General features: G+C 36.2%; 2 protein-coding genes across 2 annotated transcripts; both read right to left on the reverse strand.

The window, feature by feature from the left end:
- Positions 1-10,337: 10,337 nt before the first annotated feature.
- On the reverse strand, positions 10,338-11,465 carry LOC100674491 (olfactory receptor 6C3). The gene has a single exon (XM_003405502.3). It carries the CDS (start codon positions 11,280-11,282, stop codon positions 10,338-10,340), a length of 945 nt encoding a protein of 314 aa, XP_003405550.2. The 5' UTR covers positions 11,283-11,465.
- A 10,512-nt stretch (positions 11,466-21,977) lies between these two features.
- LOC100674207 (olfactory receptor 6C1-like) lies at positions 21,978-23,758 on the reverse strand. Its single transcript, XM_003405501.4, has one exon. The coding sequence runs from the start codon at positions 23,177-23,179 to the stop codon at positions 22,223-22,225; it is 957 nt and encodes a 318-aa protein (XP_003405549.2). The 5' UTR covers positions 23,180-23,758; the 3' UTR covers positions 21,978-22,222.
- Positions 23,759-24,797: the final 1,039 nt, after the last annotated feature.

The following is a 24,797-nucleotide window of genomic DNA, read 5'->3' on the forward strand; positions in this document are numbered from 1 at the left end:
ATTTATCTTTAGAAAATCTATTAGTGGAGCTTACCACATAAACAGATTTAAAGGTAAAAGCATACCTACATAACTCCTCTGATAAAATGCAATAGCCATTCACAATTATTAAATAATTGCTTTCCGAAATAAGAAGAGGACAGAATGTTGTTAACCAGAGAAACGTTCATTTAATTAGGTGCAAAAAAGACTCAGATACAACAAACATATATGGATGTGCTTTTTATTTGTCTGTAATTTGAAGAAGTCCATTATAAAATGACATTTTGGAAGCAACTCAGAGCATTTGAATAAGAACAATGTTGTAAATGATGCCAAAGATTTTTCATTAATTTTGCTACCTGTGGAAATTGCATTGTGTTTTTGTAACAATACACACATATATATTTAAAATACCTACTGAAAGTATATAGAGGTGAAAAGACACAATGTTTGGGATTTGATTTAAAACATCAATAAAAGGAAAGAAAATTTTACAAAGGATAGATAAAGTATATGTGAACAAAATTTTCATTTTTATTGAATCTGCTTGATCTCTATGTGGGATTTATTTGTCTAGTATCTCTATTCTATTGTATATTTGAGAATTTTCATAACAGAATTTTAAAAAATGTATAGGAAACATCAAACTTTATTGTGAAACAATAGTAGCATACTTGCTAAAATCAGTAACTAGATGAAAATGCCCTATGTCACTGCTTTTAATCTATATTCTACCAGAGGTTCTATCCATAATACTAGTGCAAGAAAAAAAATTTGAAAGAATTAGAAAGAAGGAAAATAAGCCTTTTTTTTTTTTTTTTGGAGATATCATGGTTGTCTTTATAAGTCCTTTGGGATTTTGCACTAAATGCTTCTTAAACCTGAAATTATCTTCTGTCAGAAAACTACATGGCTATCTCTCTCCCCTCCTTCAAGTCTCTACTCATTTGCCACCTCAGTAAGGCCCACTCCAATGGCAATATTTAAAATTACAATAGTTCTTGACTTTCAGGTTTTTCAGTTTCCTCTTGTCCTAGTGTAAAATCACACCAGTCATAGTAAAACAAAAAGAAAGATTTTAATTGGTATAGGGTCAAAGAGACAAAGTGGGAAATGGACAAGCATGCTGCCAGAGCCATGTCTCCTAAAGTCCAAGGAATGTTACAGAATTATCAGTATATATTAACTTTACAAATGGGTGAAATCATTAAAATCCACATCCCAAAAACGAAAGAAAGGACAACACAAATGGGAGTTCATTTCCCAAAGTGGAAGGAAAGAAAAAACAGTTTTGAACTCATTTTCCTAATCACTGAAATTCAAAAATACTTTTAGTATATGTATCTTACACGGTTTTTAAATACAAACCCCAAGCTAGTGTCTCCTTAAGGCGGGGAGGAAATCCAGTCTCACTTATCAAATATGTTATGCTCTAAAGGTCAAGATTTTTGTTTCCTTCTTTTGTCAATAAATTTGATAAAGCTGAATATTGCTTCAGAATTTTCTGCAAATACAAATACTTTTTTTAGATATATTTGGTTGCAGTAAAATTGATGTTTTCATTCTGTTTATGCAACTCAGTCCTTATAAGACAAGTGCACAATAGCTTTGCTTTATATTAAATGATAAATGCATAAATTTCCCTTGGGTTAAGTAGACATCACAGAAGATAATCACATTTAAGCTATTTTGCAAGTACCTTTCAAACTTCAGCTGCCTCCAGGGGAAGGAACATTGAAGTAATTGTCTGTGGTGTGTACTTCAGAGTAAAAACCGGTTGTAGCACTCCAATTTGCATGAACATCAATGAATTCTTACCTACGCACCATATAAAAATGTCTGTATTTGAAGACCTTACCTCAAAGAAGCAGAGCTAATCACAGCAGATTCAAAGGAGCGCCAGTTAAATCAAAGATATTGGCCTTTTTTTCTGTCTTCTGCCTTTGTTCCAACACTGAATGAGCTCCAAGTGGAGAACAAGCAGTGAAAGGAACTGAGAATCCCATTTTTATTCCATCCATAGTTGAATAGGAAATTGATGTTTTAAAATTGAGTAGACTGTGACTAGCAAGTAATGGATTTGCATGACATATAATTAAGAATTGGAAAAGGATTTGTACATAGTGTTTCATGGGTTCGAACCTACTGAATGGCACTGAATAATAAAAACAATAAATCAAAGTGCCTGAAGAAAAAAGAAGAAAAATAACATCCTTTCATATCATTCTAGACCAGGTTGTGATTGTTCAAAACACTTGTTAATATTTCAGAACATTTTCATTTATTTTAATTTTTACTGTTGCTATGGATATATCTCTTGGTAATTTTTCTTTCTTTCTTTATTATTTTTATAAAGGAGCAGTTAAGTAAAATTTCTATGTTCAGTCAGGAATCTTAAACTAGAAGTCCCCAGATGATGTATGTGTAATGAAAATTCTGGAATTGTGAAAATTTCACATTTAATTCATCATATGCTGAACATACCCCACACATCTGTCAGTTTGTCATACTGTGTGGCTAGCGTTTTTGCTGTGGTGCTGGAAGCTATGCCACCGGTATTCAAATGCCAGCAGAGTCACCCATGGCGCACAGGTTTCAGATAAGCTTTCAGACTAAGACAGACTAGGAAGGAGGACCCAGCAGTTGACTTCTGAAAGGAATTAGCTGGTGAAAAACCTTATGAATAGCAGTAGAACATTGTCTGATATAGTGCCAGAAGATGAGCCCTTCAGGTTGGAAGGCAGTAGAAATACAACTGGGGGAGAGCTACCTCCTCAAAGCAGAGTCAACATTAATGACGTAGATGGAGACAAGCTTTCAGGATCTTCATTTGCTGATGTGGCATGACTCAAAATGAGAAGAAACAGCTGCAAACATCTATTAATAATAGGAACCCGGAATGTAAGAAGTATCAAACTAGGAAAAGTGGAAATCATCAAAAATGAAATGGAACACAAGATTGATATCTTAGGCATTAGTGAGCCGAAATGGATTACTATCAGTCATTTTGAATCAGACAATCATATGGGCTGCTATGCCAGGAAAGACAATTTGAAGAGGAATGGCATTGCATTCATGGTCAAAAAGAACATTTCAAGATCCGTCTTGAAGTGCAACACTGTCAGTGACAGGATAATATCCATACACTTACAAAGAAGATCAGTTAATTTGACTATTATTCAAATTTACACACCAACCACTAAGGCCAAAGATGAGGAAACTGAAGATTTTTACTAACTTCTGAAGTTTGAAATTGATCGAAAATGCACTCAGGATGCACTGATAATTACTGGTGATTGGAATGTGAAAAGTTGGAAATATAGAAGGATTGGTAGTTGGAAAACATGGCCTTGGTGATAGAAGTGATAATGGAGATCGCCTGATTGAATTTTGCTAGACCGACTTCTTCATTGCAAATACCTTTTTTCACCAACATAAACAGCAACTATACACATGGACTAGCCTGATGGAATGCACAGGAATCAAACTGACTACATCTGCGGAAAGAGATGATGGGAAAGCTCAAGATCATCAGTTAGAACAAGGCCGGGGGCCGACTGCGTATCGGACCATCTCGTATACAAGTTCAAGCTGAAATTGAAGAAACTGAAGAAAATTAGAACAAGTTCTCAAAGGCCATAGTATATCCCACCTGAATTTAGAGACCATTTTAAGAGTAGATTTGACATATTGAACACTAATGGTGGAGAACCAGAGAAGTCGTGGAATGACATCATGGGCATCACACATGAAGAAAGCAAGAGGTCATTAAAAAGTCAGGAGAGAAAGAAAAGACCTAAATGGATGTCAGAAGAGACTCTGAAACTTACTCTTGAACTTTGAATAGATAAAGCAAAAGGAAAAAAATGATGAAGTAAAAGAGCTGAACAGAATACCTCAAAGTGTGGCTTGAGAAGACAAAGTAAAGTATTATAATGACGTGTACAAAGATCTGGAGATAGAAAACCAAAAGGGAAGAACATGCTCAATAGTTCTCAAGCTGAAAGAACTAAAGAAAAAATGCAAACCTTGAGATGCAATACTGAAGCATTATACAGGGAAAATATTAAATGATGCAGGAAGAATCAAAAGAAGATGGGAGGAATACAAAGAATCACTATACCAATAAGAATTGGTCAGCATTCAACCATTTCGGGAGGTAACATATGATCTGGAACCAATGGTACTGATGGAAGACGTCTAAGCTGCACTGAAGGCATTGGTGACAAATGAGGCAGCGGGAATTGACGGAACGCCAATTGAGATGTTTCAACAAATGGATGCAGCACTGGAAGTGCTCAACACATCTATGCCAAGAAATTTGGAAGACAGCTACCTCACCAAGAAAGATGATCCAACTGAATGTGGAAATTATTGGACTATATTATTAATGTCACATGAAAATAAAATTTTTCTGAAGATCATTCAAAAGCAGCTGCAGCAGTGTATCTACAAGGAATTGCCAGAAATACAAGCTGGATTTAGAAGGGAACATGGAACCAGGAATATCACGGTTGATGTCAGAGGGACCCTGGCTGAAAGCAGAAAATACAAGAAAGATGTTTACCAGTGTTTTATTGACTATGCTAAGGCCTTCAACTGTGTGGATCAGAAAAAATTGTGGATAACCTTGTAGAGAATGGGAATTCCGGAGCACTTAATTGTGCTCATGAGGAATCTGTACACGGATCAAGAGACAGTTGTTCAAACAGAACAAGGGGATACTATGTGGCCTAATGCCAGGGAAAGTATGCGCCAGGGTTATATCTTTCCACCATGCCTATTCAATCTGTATGATGAGCAAATAACCTGAGAATCTGGGCTATATGAAGAAGAACAGGGCATCAAGATTGGAGGAAGACTCATTAACAACCTGTGTTATGCAGATGACACAACCTTGCTTGCTGAAAGTGAAGAGGGCTTGAAGCACTTACTGTTGAGGATCAAAGACCACAGCCTTCAGTATGGATTACACCTCAACATAAAGAAAACAAAAAATCCTCACAACTGGACCAATAAACAACACCATGATAAGCAGAGAAAAGATTGATGCTGTCAAGGGTTTCATTTTACTTGGACCCACAATCAACACCCATGGAAGCAGCAGTCAAAGAATCAAAACATGCAGTGCGTCGGGCAAATCATCTGCAATGGACCTCTTTAAAGCATTGAAAAGCAAAAACATTACCTTGAAGACTTAGGTGCACCTAATCCAAGCCATGGTGTTTTCAATTGCCTCATATGCATGCAAAAGCTGGACAATGAATAAGGAGGACTGAAGAAGAACTGACACCTTTAAACTGTGGTGTTGGAGAAGAACATTGAATATACCATGGACTGCCAAAAAAATGAACAAATCTATGTTGGAAGAAGTATGAACAAAATGCTCCTTAGAAGCAAGGATGGCAAGAGTTCATCTCACGTACTTTGGACATGTCTTCAGGAAGGATCAGTCCCTGGAGAAGGACATTATGCTCGGTAAAATAAAGGGTCAGCAAAAAAGAGGAAGACCCTTTACGAGATGGATCGACACAGTGGCTGCAACAATGGGCTTAAGCATAGCAACAATTGTGACGTTGGTGCAGGACTGGGCAGTGTTTCATTCTGTTGTGCATAGGGTCACTATGAGTCAGAGCCAACTGGTCGGCACCTCTCAACAACAACAATGCTGAGCATAAATCCTTAAAACAACTTTCCAATAGAAAATATCAAGATTTGGTATAAAAAAAGTGTTATCAAATCCTCTTTATTTCCTGCCCTATGATTTATATGTGAGTATTTTTTGTAATTAGGTTCCCTGGTTGTGTTAAGAGCTATGACTGCTAACCAAAAGGTCTACAGTTCGAATCCACCAGCCGCTCCTTGGAAACCCTATGTAGCAGTTCTATTTTGTCTTATAGAGTCACTATATGTCAGAATCTACTCAAGAGCGATGGATTTGGTTTTGTTTTTGTATATAACCGTATTATACTTCTATTTTCCAAATATCAATAATCACTTACATACCTTTGTCTGGACACCTCAACAATAGTTTTCAAAAAAAAATTTCCCTCTTGAATATCCTTTATATTTCAAATTAAATATTACCTCCTCTGAGGAAACATCTTTGATTTCTAGTCACAGTGAGTCAATCACACTCACTCACTATGTTGTTGTTATTGTTAGTTGCTGTGGAGTTGGTTTCCACTCATGGCAACAATATGCACAACAAAACAAAATGCTGCTGAGTCCAATACCATCCTCATGATTGCAGGCATGCCTGAGTCCATGGCTGCCTTCCAACCTTGGGGGTCATCTTCCACACTACACGGTAAAATATTCTGTTGTGATCCATAGGGTTTTAATTGGATAATTTTGAGAAGTAAATTATCAGGCTTTTTTTCCTACTCTGTTTTAGTGTAGAAGCGCCACTGAAACCTGCCCATCACGGGTGACCCTGCTAGTATTTGAAATGCCAGTGCTATAGTTACCAGTATCATAGCCACACACAAGCCACTGAAGTATGACAAACACAGGTGGAGGGTGGACACACTCACTATAATAATGAAATGATTCCATTGTAGAAATCAAGTTTTTTTGTATTTATTTATGTTGCAGTTATAATCTTGACTAGAAGTTCCTTTGAGGAATATTGCGATACAGGTTTTATCTATACCATTACCTAGTATAGTCACAGGCTCTAAGTGGATATTCAATAAATGCATGTCGATTCAGTAACTGAATAAATGTCTACAGTCTTGTAAAACTGAGAGTTGGGTTAACTAGTCAAAAGATTCAGGGAAAGAAGAATTTTTTCTATACTATGAGCTATATAAACTGGAATACTACCAACAGATATTTCTAGAGATACCCACAAGATAAAAAGGAAAAAATATATAAAAATTATTTTAAATTCCTAACTTTATGATATATATGACATTTTTAAGTGTTTTTTTTTTCACTCTAAAATATGTATGCTTTATTTGTAGAAAAGTATCTCAGTGCTTAATGGGAGTAAATGTGGGAACAATTGAAGTTTTTGGTTTCCTCTAGGAAATTCAGAGAGGCTTTATGAAGAAAGAGTCTATAAAAAAAAATCTGATACAAATGAAGGAATAAGTCAATCTAACTGAGAGGTGAAGAAGGTTAGGATAGATCATAAATCAACTGAAAAGAGAACACAGCAGGTCCCAATCCAAAGCAAGAGGTGCTCTGAAGCCAAAAAAACCAAAAAACCCAGGGCCATCGAGTCAATTCCAACTCTTAGCGACCCTATGGGACAGAGTAGAACTGCCCCATAGAGTTTCCAAGAAGCGCCTGGTGGATTTGAACTGTCGACCCTTTGGTTAGCAGCTGTAGCACTTAACCATTACGCCACTGAAGCAGAGGAGTTTTAATCACTGATAGAATATCACACCTTTTTTTTTTTTTTTTTAGTTTATTCCAACTCGTAGCAAGCCTATAGGACAGAGTAGAACTGCCCCACAGGATTTCCAAGGATGTAAATCTTTATGGGAGAAGACTGTGACATCTTTCTCCCCGATGGTTCCAACTGCATATCTTTTCATTAGCAGCCAAGTGCTTTAACCACTGCACCAGGGCTCCTTCAAGCTCCTTCCCCAAAAACCAACCCCATGGCAGTAGAGTCCATTTAGGACACAGTAGAACTGGCCTCTACGTTTTCCAAGGAGCAGCTGGTGGATTTGAACTGCCAGTCTTTTGGTTAGCAGCCAGTCTCTTTAACCACTGTGCCAGCAGGAGCTTGAGATCCCAAGAGACAGATAAAGTCATAGACTTGAAGCAAAACCTAAGATTTTCATACCATAAGATTCTCAAACAATAGGGTTACATTTTAATAACATCTTTTACTCAAAAAAAAAAAAAGTTTACATAAAAACCAAAACAAACACTTTGCCATCGAGCTGATTCCTACTCATAGTGACCCTGTAGGACAGAGTAGAACTGCATGAAAGTTGTTTCCAAGGAGCCGTTGGTGGACACCAACTGCCAAGCATTTGGTTAGCAGCCTGAGCTCTTAACCACTGCTCCACCAGGGCTCCAGTTTACATATATCTTTTGCAAATATGTCTCACGGTAAGCATAAAACATAAAAACTGAAGTAATTTACTCTTTACCTTAAAAATGTGGAAGCTAACGTTAGAAAAGTTTACACGCCTAATTTTCTAATGCTCTTACTAATGGTAAGTTGAAAGTTAAGTATCGTATCGTATCTCAATAAACAGTCAACCAGAAAAAAAAGCATCTTATTGCTTGTAATTTGTTAGATTATTATAAGTATGAATCCCCCAAATGAAAATTTAATTTCAGAAGGACACCCAAGTCCACACAAGTGGATAAGTATTTTTCTTTTTGACTGGAGTTGCAAAGATTTTCATTTACTGAGTTTGCTCAGAATCACAGCTTTGTTCTGGCAAGGAAGGACAGTTTAAAAGCATATAATAGTCACACAAAATTATTACTACACACATTATAAAAAAAAAAGTTGATGGAGACACTATGTGCATTAGAGTAGAACTGCGCTCCTTGGAGATTTTAATGACTGATTTTTCAGAAGCGGACTGCCAGGCCTTTCTTCTGAAGCACCTTCAGATGGACTCAAACCTGGAATCTTTTGCTTACCAGGCAAGTACAGCGCTAACCATTTGCACCACCAAAGACTCCACATATGTCACAGGAGTTTGCAAAAATAATCATTTATGTACTTACTAATTTGACATTTTTTAAGTATTAACTAAATGTTAGTTATTAGTGATACACCTATGTATCTGAGGCTTTGCAATACAGCATTTTTTTCTGCTTCATCTGCTATCTCTATCATGGCTATAATCGTGGTATAAGAAATAAAATAAGAATTATTCTATCTTCCTTACTGGTATAAAGTTTATTGCAAAATCTTAATGATGTGGGCAAACCTACAATTATTTATAAACTTAATATCTTCATGTGTCTGTATAAGGCATTCTTAATAAAGATAGAACAGCATTTAACAAATTGGATTGAATAATCAACTTACTTATTTTTTCCTCTTTTACTGATGTGCACCAAAGTAAAAGATACTCTTTTCCATCACTGAATCATTTTCTTAGTATATACTGAAACTTGTGAATAAATAAATGAATACATAAATCAAAGAATATGTAAAGGATCTTTGATACTATTAAAATCATAGACAAATGTTAGATTGTAAAATATCATCAAGATTCCTTTAGATGTTAAATTTCTCAGACAGAAGTCAACATATTCATTTCTCATACTGGAATGCATTGTTTTCCAGATCTTACCAGCAGATAAATAGATATATAAGGACCAAAAATTATTTGAATTATACTAAAAATCTGTATAACAACATTTCACTTTATTTTACAAATTCTTGACATTAGTATTATTTTTTATTTTACATTTGGTTACATAAGTTAATATTTAATAATGAAGTATGATAGACAAATTTTTCTAATCAATTTGGAAGTGCAAGAAAAATAAATGAACATTTGAAGCTGAAATTACTCCATGATCTAGTCATTAATTAATGTTTTATATCTTAAGTCAAACTATTTATTATCACAACTCTGCCCATATTATTAAAATAATCATAGTGCATTGTAAATTTTTGTATTTAGCAAGGGAAATTTTCTCAATTTACAGAGAAAAAGAGTGGAACGTGTATCGGTTTTAGTGCATTTGTTCTGCACGTTTTAGGAAAAATGTAAATATTTTCTAAAAAGTGGTCCAGAACATGGGAATTCTATAAAAGGTACATCATATCATGATCAATATTTATTTAGAAAATATACACTAAATTTCCTGAAGCTCTATAAAGTGAAATACAATAGTACAATAGGGAATGATTTAATGAACAATACAGAGTATGGAAATTCCATAAACATTTAGACATTATCAATATTTATCTTGAAAATACACAAGAAATTACACAAAGTTTGAAACACTATGTTTGAAGTACAAAGCAATAATACCTGTCTTTTAGAAGCCGAACTAATAAATATAACTAAAACAATTTTACTCCATTTAACCTAGTGTATGTCTTAAACAAAAACATGATTTTCAGAAAATTCTATAGCAAATTAAATGAAATAAATCAACTTAACTATGCTTTAAAATGTCAATAAACATTGCATTGGAGAAACTCAGGCATGGAAATGGAAGAAAATATCAGATCAGATGATATGATAGGAAAAGAGACTTTAAAAGAGCAAGCATATCTGTACAAATATTTAGGAATTTCAAGTTTTTATTTAATTGTTCTTTATAAAAAAAAAAAAAATCACAAATCCATTGGCGTCAATCCCTACTCATGTTAGCCATGTGTCTGTATTTTTGAAAAAAATGAAAAAAAAATCTTAATTTCCTTTAGTTGCAGAAAACACTACTTTCTGGAGCAAATCTTTGAAAGCTTGTTTTACTTGCTGGTTCCTCAGGGAATAAATGAAGGGGTTCGGCATGGGGGCAACACAGGTGTTGAGAATAGCAACTCCTTTGGTCAATGATGCCTTTTCTTTTGCAGAGGGATTGGCATACATGAAGACGCAGCTTCCATAAGAGACGGAAATGACAGTCATGTGAGATGAACAAGTAGAGAAAGCTTTCTTTCTCTGACTGGCAGACGGGATTCTCAGAACAGTCCTGACGATGTACATGTAGAACAAAATCACTAATGCCAAAGCGAATAGCAAAGTAACCAAAGCAAAGTAAAAACCAATTACTTCTAGGAGCCATGTATCTGAGCAAGATAGCTGTAAGAGGGGAAAATAGTCACAGGCAAAGTGATCAATGACATTGGAAACACAGTAATCCAGCTGGAGGAGGAGCATTAGGGGTGGGAAAACGGTCAAAAACCCTCCCAGCCATGCACATAACACAAGCAGGGAGCAGAATTTCCTGTTCATGATGCTTGTGTGATGCAGGGGCTTGCAGATGGCCACATAGCGGTCATAGGACATGGCCGTCAGAATGTAAAATTCTGTCACCCCCATGAAAATAAAGAAGAAGAGTTGAGCTGCACAGTTGTTACAGGAAATGGTCTTATCCCTGGTGATAATTGCACCTAGAAATCTAGGAATACATACAGTCGTAAAGGAGATTTCTAGGAAGGAGAAGTTCCTCAGGAAGAAATACATAGGTGTCTGTAGATGCGAGTCCAAGAAGGTTAGGGTGATGAGAGTCAGGTTTCCAGTGACGCTTAATACATATGTGATAAATAGAAAGAGGAAGATCACAATCTGAAGGTCAGGGTCATCAGAAAGGCCTAGGAGGACAAACTCTGTGACCACTGTGTGGTTGTTCATTTCTCTCTCTCTCCTTTTCTCTTAAACATAATAAGTGAAAAAAGTATAAAGGGAAAGACATAAAAAATATAATTCATCATGATCAACTTCACCATTATCAATATAGTTCTAAAAAACCCTATATAATCCATGAAAGTTTTTTCCTTATTTGTAAGATCTAGTTGGCATTATTTTTAATGCATATTTATTGGTTTTTTTTTTTTAATGCAGTAGTAGGAAATCTTCACACAATAAACCACAACTTTGAGAGATGGTGAATAAAATAAGTAATTTGCACTTTGTATCCAATTTATGCAAAATATCATTACATTTTTATTGAAACAGTCACAGGAAGTACAAGGATCTTTTCCTTCAGACATGTATTTATTTGGCAATTTTATCTCCTAAAAACAGAAAAGGATGAGCTTGATCTTATCAAAAAAGCAAAAATGAAATTTAGCTAGTAACAAATCATTACTCTTTTCTGGATATAAGAAAATGGTTAATGATTGCCTTAGTGACTATGTTTTATTTTTTATCCTTAATAATTACAGCTCTAATTGCCAGATAATATAAGAACACTATATAAAGTTCCTACAGGACAGAGTAAAAAGGCTATTTACTCAACAAATAAATTAAATTACTCACTTATGGGTGTCTCTTGTTATTCCATCATAATCTTTAATGCTCCACATCATTTTGGCTTGCTAGAAATGTGCACTTAAGTATTTATATATAAATACTTTTATTTTTGAAATGAAAGAGACACAATGCATTTATTTTTCATTTTGCACTAAAGTACACATTGGAAAAGTGACTACTTGCCTCAGATCTTAGTAGCCTTCTCACTGCATTGTAGCTCGGTGAATTTTCCACATAAATACTCATCTTCCTGAGGTATTAAGCTTTATGGAAAAATGTATTATTCCCTTGTAATTCTGTCCCACAGTTATCTTTTCTATGAAAGCACTCATCCATATAGATATTCTAGAAATGTTTAGAAAAAACTTCTTCCATTTGTCCTGATCTACTCAGCTCCTATTTTTTCAAGCATTTCTCTGGATATACTATTCCATAGATTCTGTCTAATAAAATCCTGACAGCTATTACCTCCAGATTTTAGATAGTCAAATGCCTGCTGTGAAAGATAGAATGTACAAATCTTTGCATCCCTGCCAGAAACTAGCAAAGTTCACACTAATCAAATTTGATTTTATACTTCCTCTATTATGATGGCTCCAGACAAATATTCCAGGAAATAAAAACGAAATGTCAGAAACTTTCAGAAGACATAGAGTTACAATCCCCTTTAATAAGGTTGATCTACAAGTTCTAGGAGCTAATATTTAAAGAGAGAACTGAGAGACATATGACAACGTTAGGTATTATGAGCATGTACTTAAATTCAGATCTAGTTTCCCAGTAGTATTACTTACATCTAAAATTTGCTAATTCATGCTTGTTTTAACCTTAGCAAAGACTGTGCAGTGATCTCCTGGGAGCCAGGCAAAGTCCAGGCCATATCTCTGCTTTATTATGAACCATGAGGGAATTCTGCAAGGCGTCCTCGGGTTACTCAGGAACATGCTAACTCCTGTCCATAGTAGGTCTCCTTTGAGAGGAGTCATGGTCATCGTTGTATCCCACAGACTTCTACTTACCATTTCCTTCTTTGAATAAGTCACTTAATATTTTATCATTATTTAATATTTCATGAGTAATAAAATAAGTATTAAAGGCACTTTCTTGCAAAAGTCGAAGTCTTCATCTAATTTGTAACTAACTCATCATCTTCATTAAAAACATGTTTTGGATGTATGCCTTTTTGTTGTTTTATTAGCCTTATGTTTTGTTAGATGCTGGAACCTAGACAAATGGTTATTTCATAAACCTTAATTGCTGTTGTTTTGTTCCATCGAGTCAGTTCTGACTCATAGCGACCCTATGTACAACAGAATGAAACACTGCCGGGTCCTACCCAACTTCACAATCATTGTTATGCTGCAGCTTGTTGTAGCCACTGTGTCAATCCATCTTGTTGAAGGTCTTCCTCTTTTTTACTAACCCTCTACTTTACCAACCTTGATGTCCTTCTCCAGGGACTGACCCCTCCTGATAATACATCCAAAGTATGTGAGATGAAGTCTTGCCATCCTTGCTTCTAATTAGCATTCTGGTTGTACTTCTTCTGCATTCACAGTTTTTGAGAAAAACAGTTATACTTTAAACACCATGCTCACAATCTTTAAGAAAAATTTTATTACATTAAACATAATTTATTGAATTCTCCTTACGGATGGCAATATTTGAGTGTCAATTTTGCCCATCATGCTTTTCATCCTGGCCTTTGAATTCATTTATCAACTTTTTAAATTCTAGTGAAGAATATCACAATGGATTACCCATTACTTACATGAAATGTGGTTAGTGGGGTTATTGTTCATTTTTATTTATTGTTATTTTTATGTTTTCCAAATATTTTGACAGTAGACATATATGAAGTCTGATAACAATATGTATGTATGTAATATGTAATCAAATGAACTTATAAAGTTAAGTATAAATTATGTGCTTAACAGGTACCCGTTAAGTATATTTGTACACAAATATTCATAACACCATTATTCACAATAGCCAAAACGTGCAAACAACCCAAGTATCCATCATCATATGAATGGATAAACAAAATGTGATATATACCTACAGTGGAATATTATTTAGCCATAAAAAGACTGATGTTCTAATACCTGCTATGACATAGTCGAACCTTGAAAACATTATGTTAAGTGAAATAAGCCAGATACAAATGGACAAATACGATTGCACTTGTATGAAGTATGTACAATAGGCAAATTCATAGAGACAGAAAGTAGATTAGAGAGTTCCAGGAGCTGAAGGGAAGAAAGGATGGGGAATTATTGCTTAATGGTTATAATTTCTACTTGGACTAATGTGGCCTGTTTTCCAATAACAGTATACTATGCACCAATATCAATACTGTATGGACTCTCTCAACAGTCTATGTTATATAGATACATTTCTCAATATTTTGTAAGCATACAATCTTCTCTACCAGGATTCCATAGATAGCCCTAATTAAAATTAAATTCCTCCTCATCTGTTTTTGAATTTTGTTTATGTGTTTTTTCAACATTTATCATAATCATTTTATTTTTATATTTATTAAATACCTCCTGGGTAGATTTGAAAATAATGAATGTGTTTGTCAGCTATAATAAACTGTGAAATCCTAAATGGCTAGAAAAATGTTTTTATTTCTGAATATATTCATAACTATCCCAGATTGATTTAGAAAACAACAATAATAATACTTTTTTCATCAACATAAGTGGTGATTATACATGTGGACCTCACTGGATGAAAAACACAGACACCACATGGACTACATCTGTGGAAAGAAATGGTAGAAAAGCTGAATATCATCATTCAGGACAAGGCCAGGTTCTGACTCTGGAACAGACAATCAACTGGTCATTTGTAAGTTCACGTTGAAGTTGAAAAAAAAATTACAACAAAGCAATGAGAGCCAAAATATGACCTTGGGTATAGCCCACTTGAATTTGGAGACCATCTCAAGAATAGATTTGAAGAATTGAACACTAATGACCAAAGACCAGCTGAGTTGTAGGATGATATCAAGGACATCATACACTAACAAAGCAAAAGGTGATTAAAAATACAAGAAAGAAAGGACTGAAATGGATGTCAGAAGAGACTCTCAAACTTGCTTTTGAAGGTAGAGTAGGTAAAGCAAATGGAAAAAATGATGAAGTGAAAGAGCTAAACAGAAGATTTCAAAGGTCAGTTCAAGAAGACAAAGTAAAGTATTATAATGAAATGTGCAAAAACCTGGAGTTAGAACACCAAAAGGGAAGAATAAGCTCCTCATTTCTCGGGGTGAAAGAGCTTAAGAAAAAAATTACACCTCAAGTCACAATATTGAAGTATTCTGTGGGCAAAATCTTGAAGGACACAGGAAACATCAAAAGAAGATGAAAGGAATACACAATCACTGTACCAAAAAGAACTGGTTGACATTTAACCATTAAAAAAAAAGTTTCTGTCAAGTCACTCCCAACTCATAGCGACCCAATAGAATAGAGTAGAACTGCCCCATAGGATTTCCACGGAGTGGCTCATGGATTTGACCTGCTGACCTTTTGGTTAGCAGCTGAACTCTTAACCCCTGAGCAAGCAGGGTTTCCTCATTTTAGGAGGTAGCATATGATCAAGAACTGATGGTACTGAAGGAAGAAATCCAAAATGCACTGAAGGCATTGGTGAAAAACAAGGCTCCAGGAACTGAAGGAATACCAACTGAGATGTTTCAACAAAGAGTTGTAGCCCTGAAGGTGCTCACTTGCCTATGCCAATTAATTGTGAAGACAGCTGGCTGCCCAACTGACTGGAAGAAATCCATATATGTTCCCATTTCAAAGAAAGGTGATTCAACAGAATGTGGAAATTATCAAACAATATCATTAATATCACATGCAAGTAAAATTTTGCTGAAGATAATTCAAAAATGGTTGCAATGGTACATCAACAGTGAACTGTCAGAAATTCAAACAGGATTCAGAACAGGACATAGAAAGAGAAATATCAGTGCTGATGTTAGATGGATCTTGGCTGAAAGCAGAAAATACCAGAAAGATGTTTACCTGTGTTTTATTAACCGTGCAAAGGGATTTGACTATGTGGATCATAACAAATTATGGATAACATTGAGAAGAATGGAAATGCCAGAAAACTTCTTTGTGCTCATGGAAAACCTGTACATAGACCAAGAGGTACTCCTTCAAACACAACAAGGGGATATTTCATGGTTTAAAAACAGGAACCCATTTCTATCAAGTCGATTCCGACTCATAGTGACCCTATGCTGATGAAGATCAACCATCACAGCCTTCAGTATGGATTCCACCTCAACATAAAGAAAACAAAAATCCTCACTACTGGACCAATAAGCAACATCATGTTAAATGGAGAATAGATCGAAGCTGTCAAGGATTTCATTTTACTTGGATCCACAATCAACACCCATGGAAGCAGCAGTCAAGAAATCAAAAGGTGGGTTGCATTGTGCAAATCTGCTGCAAAAGACCTCTTTAAAGTTTTGAAAAACAAAGATGTCACCTTGAAGACTAGGGTGTGCCAGATCCAAGCCTCTGTTTTCAATCACCTCAGGTGCATGTGAAAGCTGAACACTGAATAAGGAAAAGCGAAGGAGAATTGATGCCTTTGAATTGTGGTGTTGGTGAAGAACATTGAATATACCACGGACTGCCAAAAGAGTGAACAAATCTATCTCGGAAGAAGCACAAGCAGAATGCCCTTAGACTATGTCTCACATACTTTGGACATGTTATTAGGAGGGATCAGTCCCTGGAGAAGGCCATCATGCTTGGTAAAGTAGAAAAGTGAAAAAGAGGAATGCCCTCAAGGAGATGGATTTACACAGTGGCTACAACAATTTGCTCAAATATGATAATTGTGAGGATGGCCCTAAACTGGGCAGTATTTTGTTCTGTGGTTTATAATGTCACAATGATTTGGAATCTACTCAACGGTGCCTAAGGGCAACAACAACCATGAATCTAAAGAGAGGGAGGGTGGGGCAGGATCAGGCCTCCTCAGCCTCCAGCCTCTGAGGTCATATTGCTCCAGGGAAGCTTTTGAAAGACCCTTTCCAACTAGGCGGAGAACTTTCTAGAGAAAAGCTACTAATATTCAGAAAGAACTTAACTTGTACTCATAGAAGCCCTATAGCACAGAGTAGAACTGTCCTATAGGGTTTCCAAGCCTGTAAATCTTTATGGAAGCTGACTGCCACAACTTTTCTCCCGCTCAGCGACTGATAGAGTCAAACCACCAACCTTTTGGTTAGCTGACTAGTGCTTAGCTACTCTGGCACCAGGGCTCCTCAACACAATAACAGTAAATGAACTTATCTTAGGGATCTAATATGCATTTCTTTCCTATTTTTACTGTGTTTGAGGTGAAAGTTTACAGTGCAAATAAATTTCTCATTCAAAAATTTCTCCACAAATTGTTTTGAGTCATTGGTTGCAGTCCCTGCAATGTGTCAGCACTCTTCTTCTTTCTCTTTACACCCAGTTTTCCGTGTGTCCATTTGTCCATGTTTTGCGTTCAGTCTTGCCTTCATGTCTTTACTTTTGGTCAGGAATTGCCCATTAGGCCTCCTATATTTGATTGAATTAAGAAGCACATTCCTCACATGTGTTATTGTTTTTTTAAAGGCCTAATCACTGGCTAAAGGTGGACTTCAGGAGTGGCTTCAGTTCTGAGTTAGCAGCGTGTCTGAGGGCCATAGTTCTGAAGGTCCCTTCAGTCTCTCTCAGACCAGTAAGTATGGACTTTTTTTGTGAATTTGATCCTACGTTTTCTCCTGCTCTGTCTGAAACACTCTATAGTGATCCTTGTCAGAGTGGAAGGTGGTGATAGCCAGGCACCACCTATTTATCTCTTCTGGGCTCAGTATGATGGAGGCTCTGGTTCATGTGGTCCATTATTCTTTTGTACTGATACTTTCCTTGCATGTTTGGTTTTCTTCATGCTCCTTTGCTCCAAATCTGGTAGGGATAATAGGTGTATTTTAGATGGGTTCAGTTTTGTTTTTTTAGAGATGGACATCCAGTTGTGCCAGCACCATTTGTTTAAAAAGTTGCCTTGTTCCCATTTAATGAACTTTGATCCTTTGCCAAAGATCAGCTGACCATAGGTGGACGGATTTACATCTGGGTTCTTGATTCTATTCTATTCGTGTATGTCTGTGTCATTGTGTCAGTACCAGGTTGTTTTGACTAGTGGCGGTATTGTCGGTTCTGAGATCAGGTAGTGTGAAGTCTCCTACTTTGTTATTTTTCTTCAGTAATATTTTGTTTATCTGGGGCCTCTTTCCTTTCCGTAGAAAGGTGGTGATTACTTTTTCCATCTTGATAAAGAATGCTGTTGGCATATGGATCTGGATTGCATTATATCTGTAGATTGCTTTGTGTAAGATTGATGTTTTCACAATGTTGAGTCTTTCTACTCATGAGAAAGTATGTTTTTCCATTTACGTAGGTCTCTTTTGGTTTCTTGCAATGGTGTTTTGTAGTTTTCATTGTATAGGTCTTTTACGTCTTAGTGTGAAAGAAAGATTTTTATTTTTTTCTGTGTGTAAACCTTTTCTTAAGTTCTTATAATAGTGGTCTCATACAATATTTGTCCTTTTGTGACTGACTTATTTTACTCAGCATAATGTCCTCCAGGTTCACTCACATTGTTCAGATTCATCACTGTTTTTTACGTTGAGTGGTATTTCCTCTAGTGTATGTAGCATAATTTTTTATCTGTTCATCTCTTGGTGGGCTTTTACATTGTTTCCATCTTTTTGCTATTGTGAATAGTGCTGCACTGAACATGGGTGTGCATGTGTCTATTTGTGTGGAGGCTCTTATTTCTCTAGGGTATATTCCTAGGAATGGGATTACAGGATTGCATGATATCTCAATTTCTAGCTTTTTAAGGAAGAGCCATATCATTTCCCAAAGTATATCATTTTACATTCCCACCACAATGCGTAAGAGTCCCAATCTCCCTGCAACTTCTCTAACATTTGCCATTTTGTGTTTTTTGGATCAGTACTAGTATTGTTGGGGTGAGATTGTATCTCAATGTAGTTTTAATTTGCATTTTTCTAATGTCTAATGATCAAGAATATTTCTTCATGTGTCTGTTAGCTGCCTGAATGTCTTCTCTGGTGGATTGTGGGTGCATATTCTCTGCCCATTTTTTAATTGGACAAATATAAAATCTGAAATGATAAAGATCATGGAAGAAAAAATAGGGACAGTGCTAGGGGCCTTAATACATGGCATGATTAGGATAAAAACCATAACCAACAATGTACAAATACCAGAAGAGAAACTAGATAATTAAAAATTAAACATTTATGCTCCTCAGAAGTCTTCACCAAAAGAGTAAAAAGAGAACCTACAGACTGGGGGTGGGGAGAAATTGGCTATGATATATCCCCCAAGGGTCTAATCTCTGATTTTCAAATGTTGAACCATACTTGCATAACTTATGAAACTCACTTGTTCATGGTGTGTTATTTTCTTGATATGCTGAATTATTTTGCCTGGAATTTTGTTGAGAATTTTTGCATCTGTATTTATGAAAGATTTTGGTCTGTAATTTTCTTAATTTGTGGTGTCTCTTTCTTTAGTATCAGGGCTATGCTGGCTTCATGGAATGAATTCAGGAGTATTTCATCCTTTGCTATGCTCTGAAAGAGGTTGAGTAGTACTGCTGTGGGCTCTTCTCTGAATGTCTGGTAGAATTTTCCAGTGAAGCCATTCAGGCCAAGACTCTTTTTTTTGGGGGGGTGGTTAAGATTTTCTATCTCAGCTTGTGTTAGTTTAGGTAAGTAGTGTATTTCTAGGAATTTCTCCATTCCTCCAGGTTCTCAAATTTGTTGGAGTACAATTTTTCATACTATTCTGTCATGGCCCTTTTTTATTTCAGGTCTGTCTGTTGTGATGTTCCACATCTCATATCTTATGTGGGTTATTTGCTTCCTTTCCTGTTTTTCTTTTGTCATTTTGGCCAACGGTTTGTCTATTTTGTGGATCTTTTCAAAGAACCAATATTTGGTCTTGATTCTTATCATTGTTTTTCTGTTCTCTCATTTATTCTGGCTCTAATCTATCTCATTTCCTTTCTTCTGGTGTCTGTGGAATTCTTTTCTTGTTCTCTATTTGTTCAAGTTGTAGGGCCAACTCTTTGATTTTGGGCCATTCTTCTTTTTTGATGTGTGCAATTATTGCTATAAATGGACCTCTGAGTACTGCCTTTGCTATGTCCCAAGGATTTTGGTATGATGTGTTTAAATTCTTATTGGATTCTAAGAAATTTTTTATTTCCTCCTTCATTTCTTCTAATACCCAGTTGTTTTTAAGTAAGATATTGTACAGTTTTTTGTATTTGATTTTTTTCCTTGGTCTTCCTGTTATTGATTTCTGTTTTTATGGCATTGTGATCAGAGAAATTGCTCTGTAATATTTCATTGTTTGGGATTTTATTGAGGGTTGCTTTGTGGTCTAAAATGTGGTCTATTCTGGAGAATGTCCCATATGCATTGGAAAAGAATGTATGCTTTGCTCTTGTGGGGTGGAGTGTTCTATATATGTCTATGAGGTCAAGTTGGTTGATTGTGGCCTTTAGATGTTCTGTATCTTTGCGGAGTTTCTTTCTAGATGTCCTGTCCTTTAACAAAAGCCGTGTGTTGAAGTCTCCTACTGTTATTGTGGAACTGTCTATATATGTTTTCAGTTCCGTCAGAGTTTGTTTTATATAACAGCAGCCCTGCTGTTGGGTACATAGATATTCATTAAGGCTATGTCTTCTTAGTGGATTGTACCTCTAATCATTATATACTGTCCTTCCTTATCTTTATTGGTTGATTTTATCTTAAAGCCTATTTTATATGAGATTAGTGTTGCCATTGCTGCATTTTTAGGTTACTCTTTACCTGTGATGGTGAGGTGTGGCCTGGTGGGAAGGGGTAGAGGTCTGTATAGGGCTAGGTGGGTGGAAGAAAGAAAAGGAAGGTTAAAAAAAAAAAGAAAGAAAAATGGTGTGGTAAGAGCTGGTAGTTGAGGGGGGACCCCAGTAGCTCTCTAGCCAAAAAGGTGCAGCTTTGCCTGTCATGAAGGGGTGGAGGTGATGTATGGAGCTTAGCAAGAGGGAGAAAAAAGAGGAAGAAAGGGAAAAAATGGCACGACATGAGCCGGTGGGAGGGGATGGGGCAGACCAGGGGTGATGGCAGGCCAGCAGCTCTCCAGCCAAGCAGACAGAGTGGCCTGGTGTGGCATACAGGGCAGAAAGATGAGGGGTTGAAAGCATGTTTCTCTGGTTACCAGGTGCTGTGTCTCCTGTTGGGAGTTCCGTGGAGTTGCCTTCTCTTACTCCCTGCCCAGGGTCGTTGCTTGCTGTGCTCCAAGATGGCAAAGCTAAGCCATGTTAGTTGGCAGGTGACCTACACTCCATATCTCTCCTCATTCTGTTTTTGGTCATTTTTTTCTTCCATTCAGAGTCTGATCTAGTTCTTTATCCCTTCATTCAATGCTTAAGGTTCCAGTATTGATGTTTGTATCTGTTTTAATTTGTCACATCTTTGCTGCAGAAGGACAGTATCATGTGTCTGTCTAGGGTTCCATGTTGGCTCTACCTCTCCATTCAGTATTTTTTGACAGCATCTGTGTATATATGTACATATGCATGCCTGCATGTATATATGTATGTACCTGCCTACCTATTTATTGAAAGAGGTTATAGGATTTGAAAGAGGTCTATTTTTACCTAAAGAAATACATATTGATAATGCTCTGCGCTGCTTTATTAATATGTAAATTGTATGCTCATATTAAAGCGAGGAATAATTTTTCTTTTTGCCTTTCCAAACAAATGCATTTGTATTTTTGTTTAAATGATATGGAATCACCTACACCCATATTTCCTAGAGAAACTGTAAGACGGTGGAGCAAATTCTTGTCAAAAATAAATAAAAATGAAAAAATTATGTTCTGTGTATAGTAAGTGAAATATCATATCAATATTTTTAGAGTGGCTCCTATATTTCTGGGATTGTTGTTTTCCTAACCACAACTCAAAACATAATTTTGCTTTTCAAAATAATTATTGTGGAAAAAATTATGGTTAATAAAATTGTCTAGAAGAAGATGGAGTCAGAAAGATATGAAAGAATTATTTTAGGGAGATGAGAAATATATTAAACAAATATCCCTGTGAATTACTAGAGAAAAATAAAAAAAAAGAATGCAAGAAAATGAATGAAAGGGAGGCCATTTTGATTTGAACAGGATACTTAAAATTCATGTTTATTTTTAAAGTGCCCTTCTGTGTGCCTCTATTCATGACACCACATCTTTTGATTTGCTTGTGAAAAATACAGTCCTCCTTGCCAAGTCCATGAAAGCTTGCTTGACTTGTTGATTTCTTAGGCTATAAATAAAAGGGTTCAGCATGGGAGCTATTGAGATGTTTAGTACAGCTACGCCTTTGCTCAAAGACACCCTCTCTTCTGCTGAAGGTTTAACATACACGAAAATACAGCTACTATAAGAGATAGATAAGACAATCATGTGGGAAGAACATGTGGAAATGGCCTTTGTCCTCTGACTAGTACCAGGAATTCTCAAAATTGTCCTGATGATATATATGTAAGACAGAATTACTAATGCCAACGTGAACATTAAAGTAAACACAGCACAGGAAAAACCTATCATCTCTAGGAATTTTGTGTCTGAACAAGAAAGTTGCAGCAGGGGAAAATAGTCACAGGTAAAATGGTCAATAATGTTAGATCTACAGTAATCAAGCTTTAACAGCAACATGAGCACAGGGAATACGAGTAAGAATGAAGCCAGCCATGAAGAGAAGACAAGCAGTGCGCAGACTCTGCGATTCATGATAGTCACGTAATGCAGGGGTTTGCAGATGGCCACGTAGCGGTCATAGGACATGGCAGCCAGAAGGTAAAACTCAGTGACCCCCAAGAGAATTAAAAAAAATAACTGAGCAATGCAGTTATTAAAGGAAATGGTTTTATCTCCTGTAATAATGGTGCCCAGGAATCTGGGGATGCTGACAGTTGTGAATGAAACTTCTAATAAGGAGAAATTCCTGAGGAAGAAATACATGGGGGTCTGGAGATGGGAATCCAGCAGGGTGAGGGTGATAATGGTCAGGTTCCCAGTGATGCTGAGCATGTAGGTGATGAACAGAAAGACAAAAATCACAATCTGAAGCTTTGGGTGATCTGACAATCCCAAGAGGACAAACTCTGTTATTGCTGTATGGTTTCTCATTCTTCAGTTGCTTCTTTCTTTTTTTCCTGCCAGATCTATAGGAGAAAACACAAAGGACAGACTTGAAAAGAAGACTACATTAACAAAATATCCAAGTCTGGAGCTGGAAGTTGGCTAAGAGAGTATGTTATTTCACCTTCGAGGAAAATTTAAAGCACCCACATAATGACAACAATGCTTTCTTTTCTTTTCTTTCACAGGTGAAAACCTGGGTGAAAGCAGGTTACAAAACCAAACTCAAAAAACTTTACATTATCACACAGCTTAAAGCGATAGGGCAGGGATTTTAACCCAACTTTTCTGACCCAAAATACTACCTCTAAACTTTAAAAGAGACATGCCGCAACGTTCTTCCTCAACCAGAACCACCTTTGTATCATTGCTTCAACACCAATGAAAGTTTCCTGTTTTAGTCATTTTTTTTTCTCATTTTGGGAGAGTAAATCAGTACAAAACACAAAAAGTCAGTTAAAGATTTAGCTTTTCTCAGAAAAGGGAAGGGTAGTTTGACATTTCTTAAATTCTGACTCTTTTGTCCTTAGTCATCTATCCACTTTTGCTTTTCCACCACCTACAACCTTTTCCGACACCTACAACCTTATTGAAAGTCAGAGATACTGAAGCCATTGTCACTAGCAAGCTCAGATGTTAGGAGTGGTGGGGAGAAAGAAGACAATGGTGAGACAAACAGGAGGCGCTTAAAACAGATTTATTGCGTCTGAATCTGGAATATTTTATGGCATTTCAGTCTATTTATGTCTTATTGTCACCTTTATTCCTGTACAACCCATTTCCCTTTCTTTGTAAAATAATAAGGAGCCCTGGTGACACAAACAGTTAAGAGGTTGGTTTGAGCCCACCTAGCAGCTCAGAGAAAGGAAGACCTGGATATCTGCTTCCTTGGAGATTATAGCCAAGGAAACTCTATGGGGCAGTTCTTCTCTGTCACATGGGTCACTATGAGTCAAAATCTACTTGACAGCATCTAACTACAACAACAATGTGAAATAATAACTATTATTAGCATTATTACATAACCATTACCCTCAGTCAAACAGATACATAGGTATACTCCAAGAAAGTTGGTTTTAAAATTTTTTATTTCTGTGTGTTTTTAAAATATCGTGTTTTAATTTTTCTTTTTTTAAAAATACAATTTCAAAGGTATCACCATAGATGTTTTCTTAGGGCAGAGTGTGAATCTCTGGGTTTCAGTTCAAACTACTTACTAGATCTGAAAATCACTTAATTCCTCTATGCTTAAGTCCTTCATCTGCAAATATACTGTTTCTTTCACTGTATACCTGTCTACCGCATAGGGTTTTTATGAGCATTAAATGAGTTAATGAATTAAATGAGCTAGTGAATTTCACTGTATACCTGTCTACCGCATAGGGTTTTTATGAGCATTAAATGAGTTAATGAATTAAATGAGCTAGTGAATTAAATGAGTTAATAGGAGTCCCCAGGTTGTACAAACATTAAGTACTCAACTACTAGCCAAAAAGTTGGCTGAAAGGTTGGCAGTTTGAAACCATTCAGAGGTTCCTTGAAAGACTTGCCTGGCAATCTGCTTCTGAAATTCGCAGCCTAGAAAACCCTATGGAGTAGCCTACTC

This window comes from Loxodonta africana, chromosome 4, assembly GCF_030014295.1.
Source record: "Loxodonta africana isolate mLoxAfr1 chromosome 4, mLoxAfr1.hap2, whole genome shotgun sequence".
NCBI lineage: Eukaryota > Metazoa > Chordata > Mammalia > Proboscidea > Elephantidae > Loxodonta > Loxodonta africana.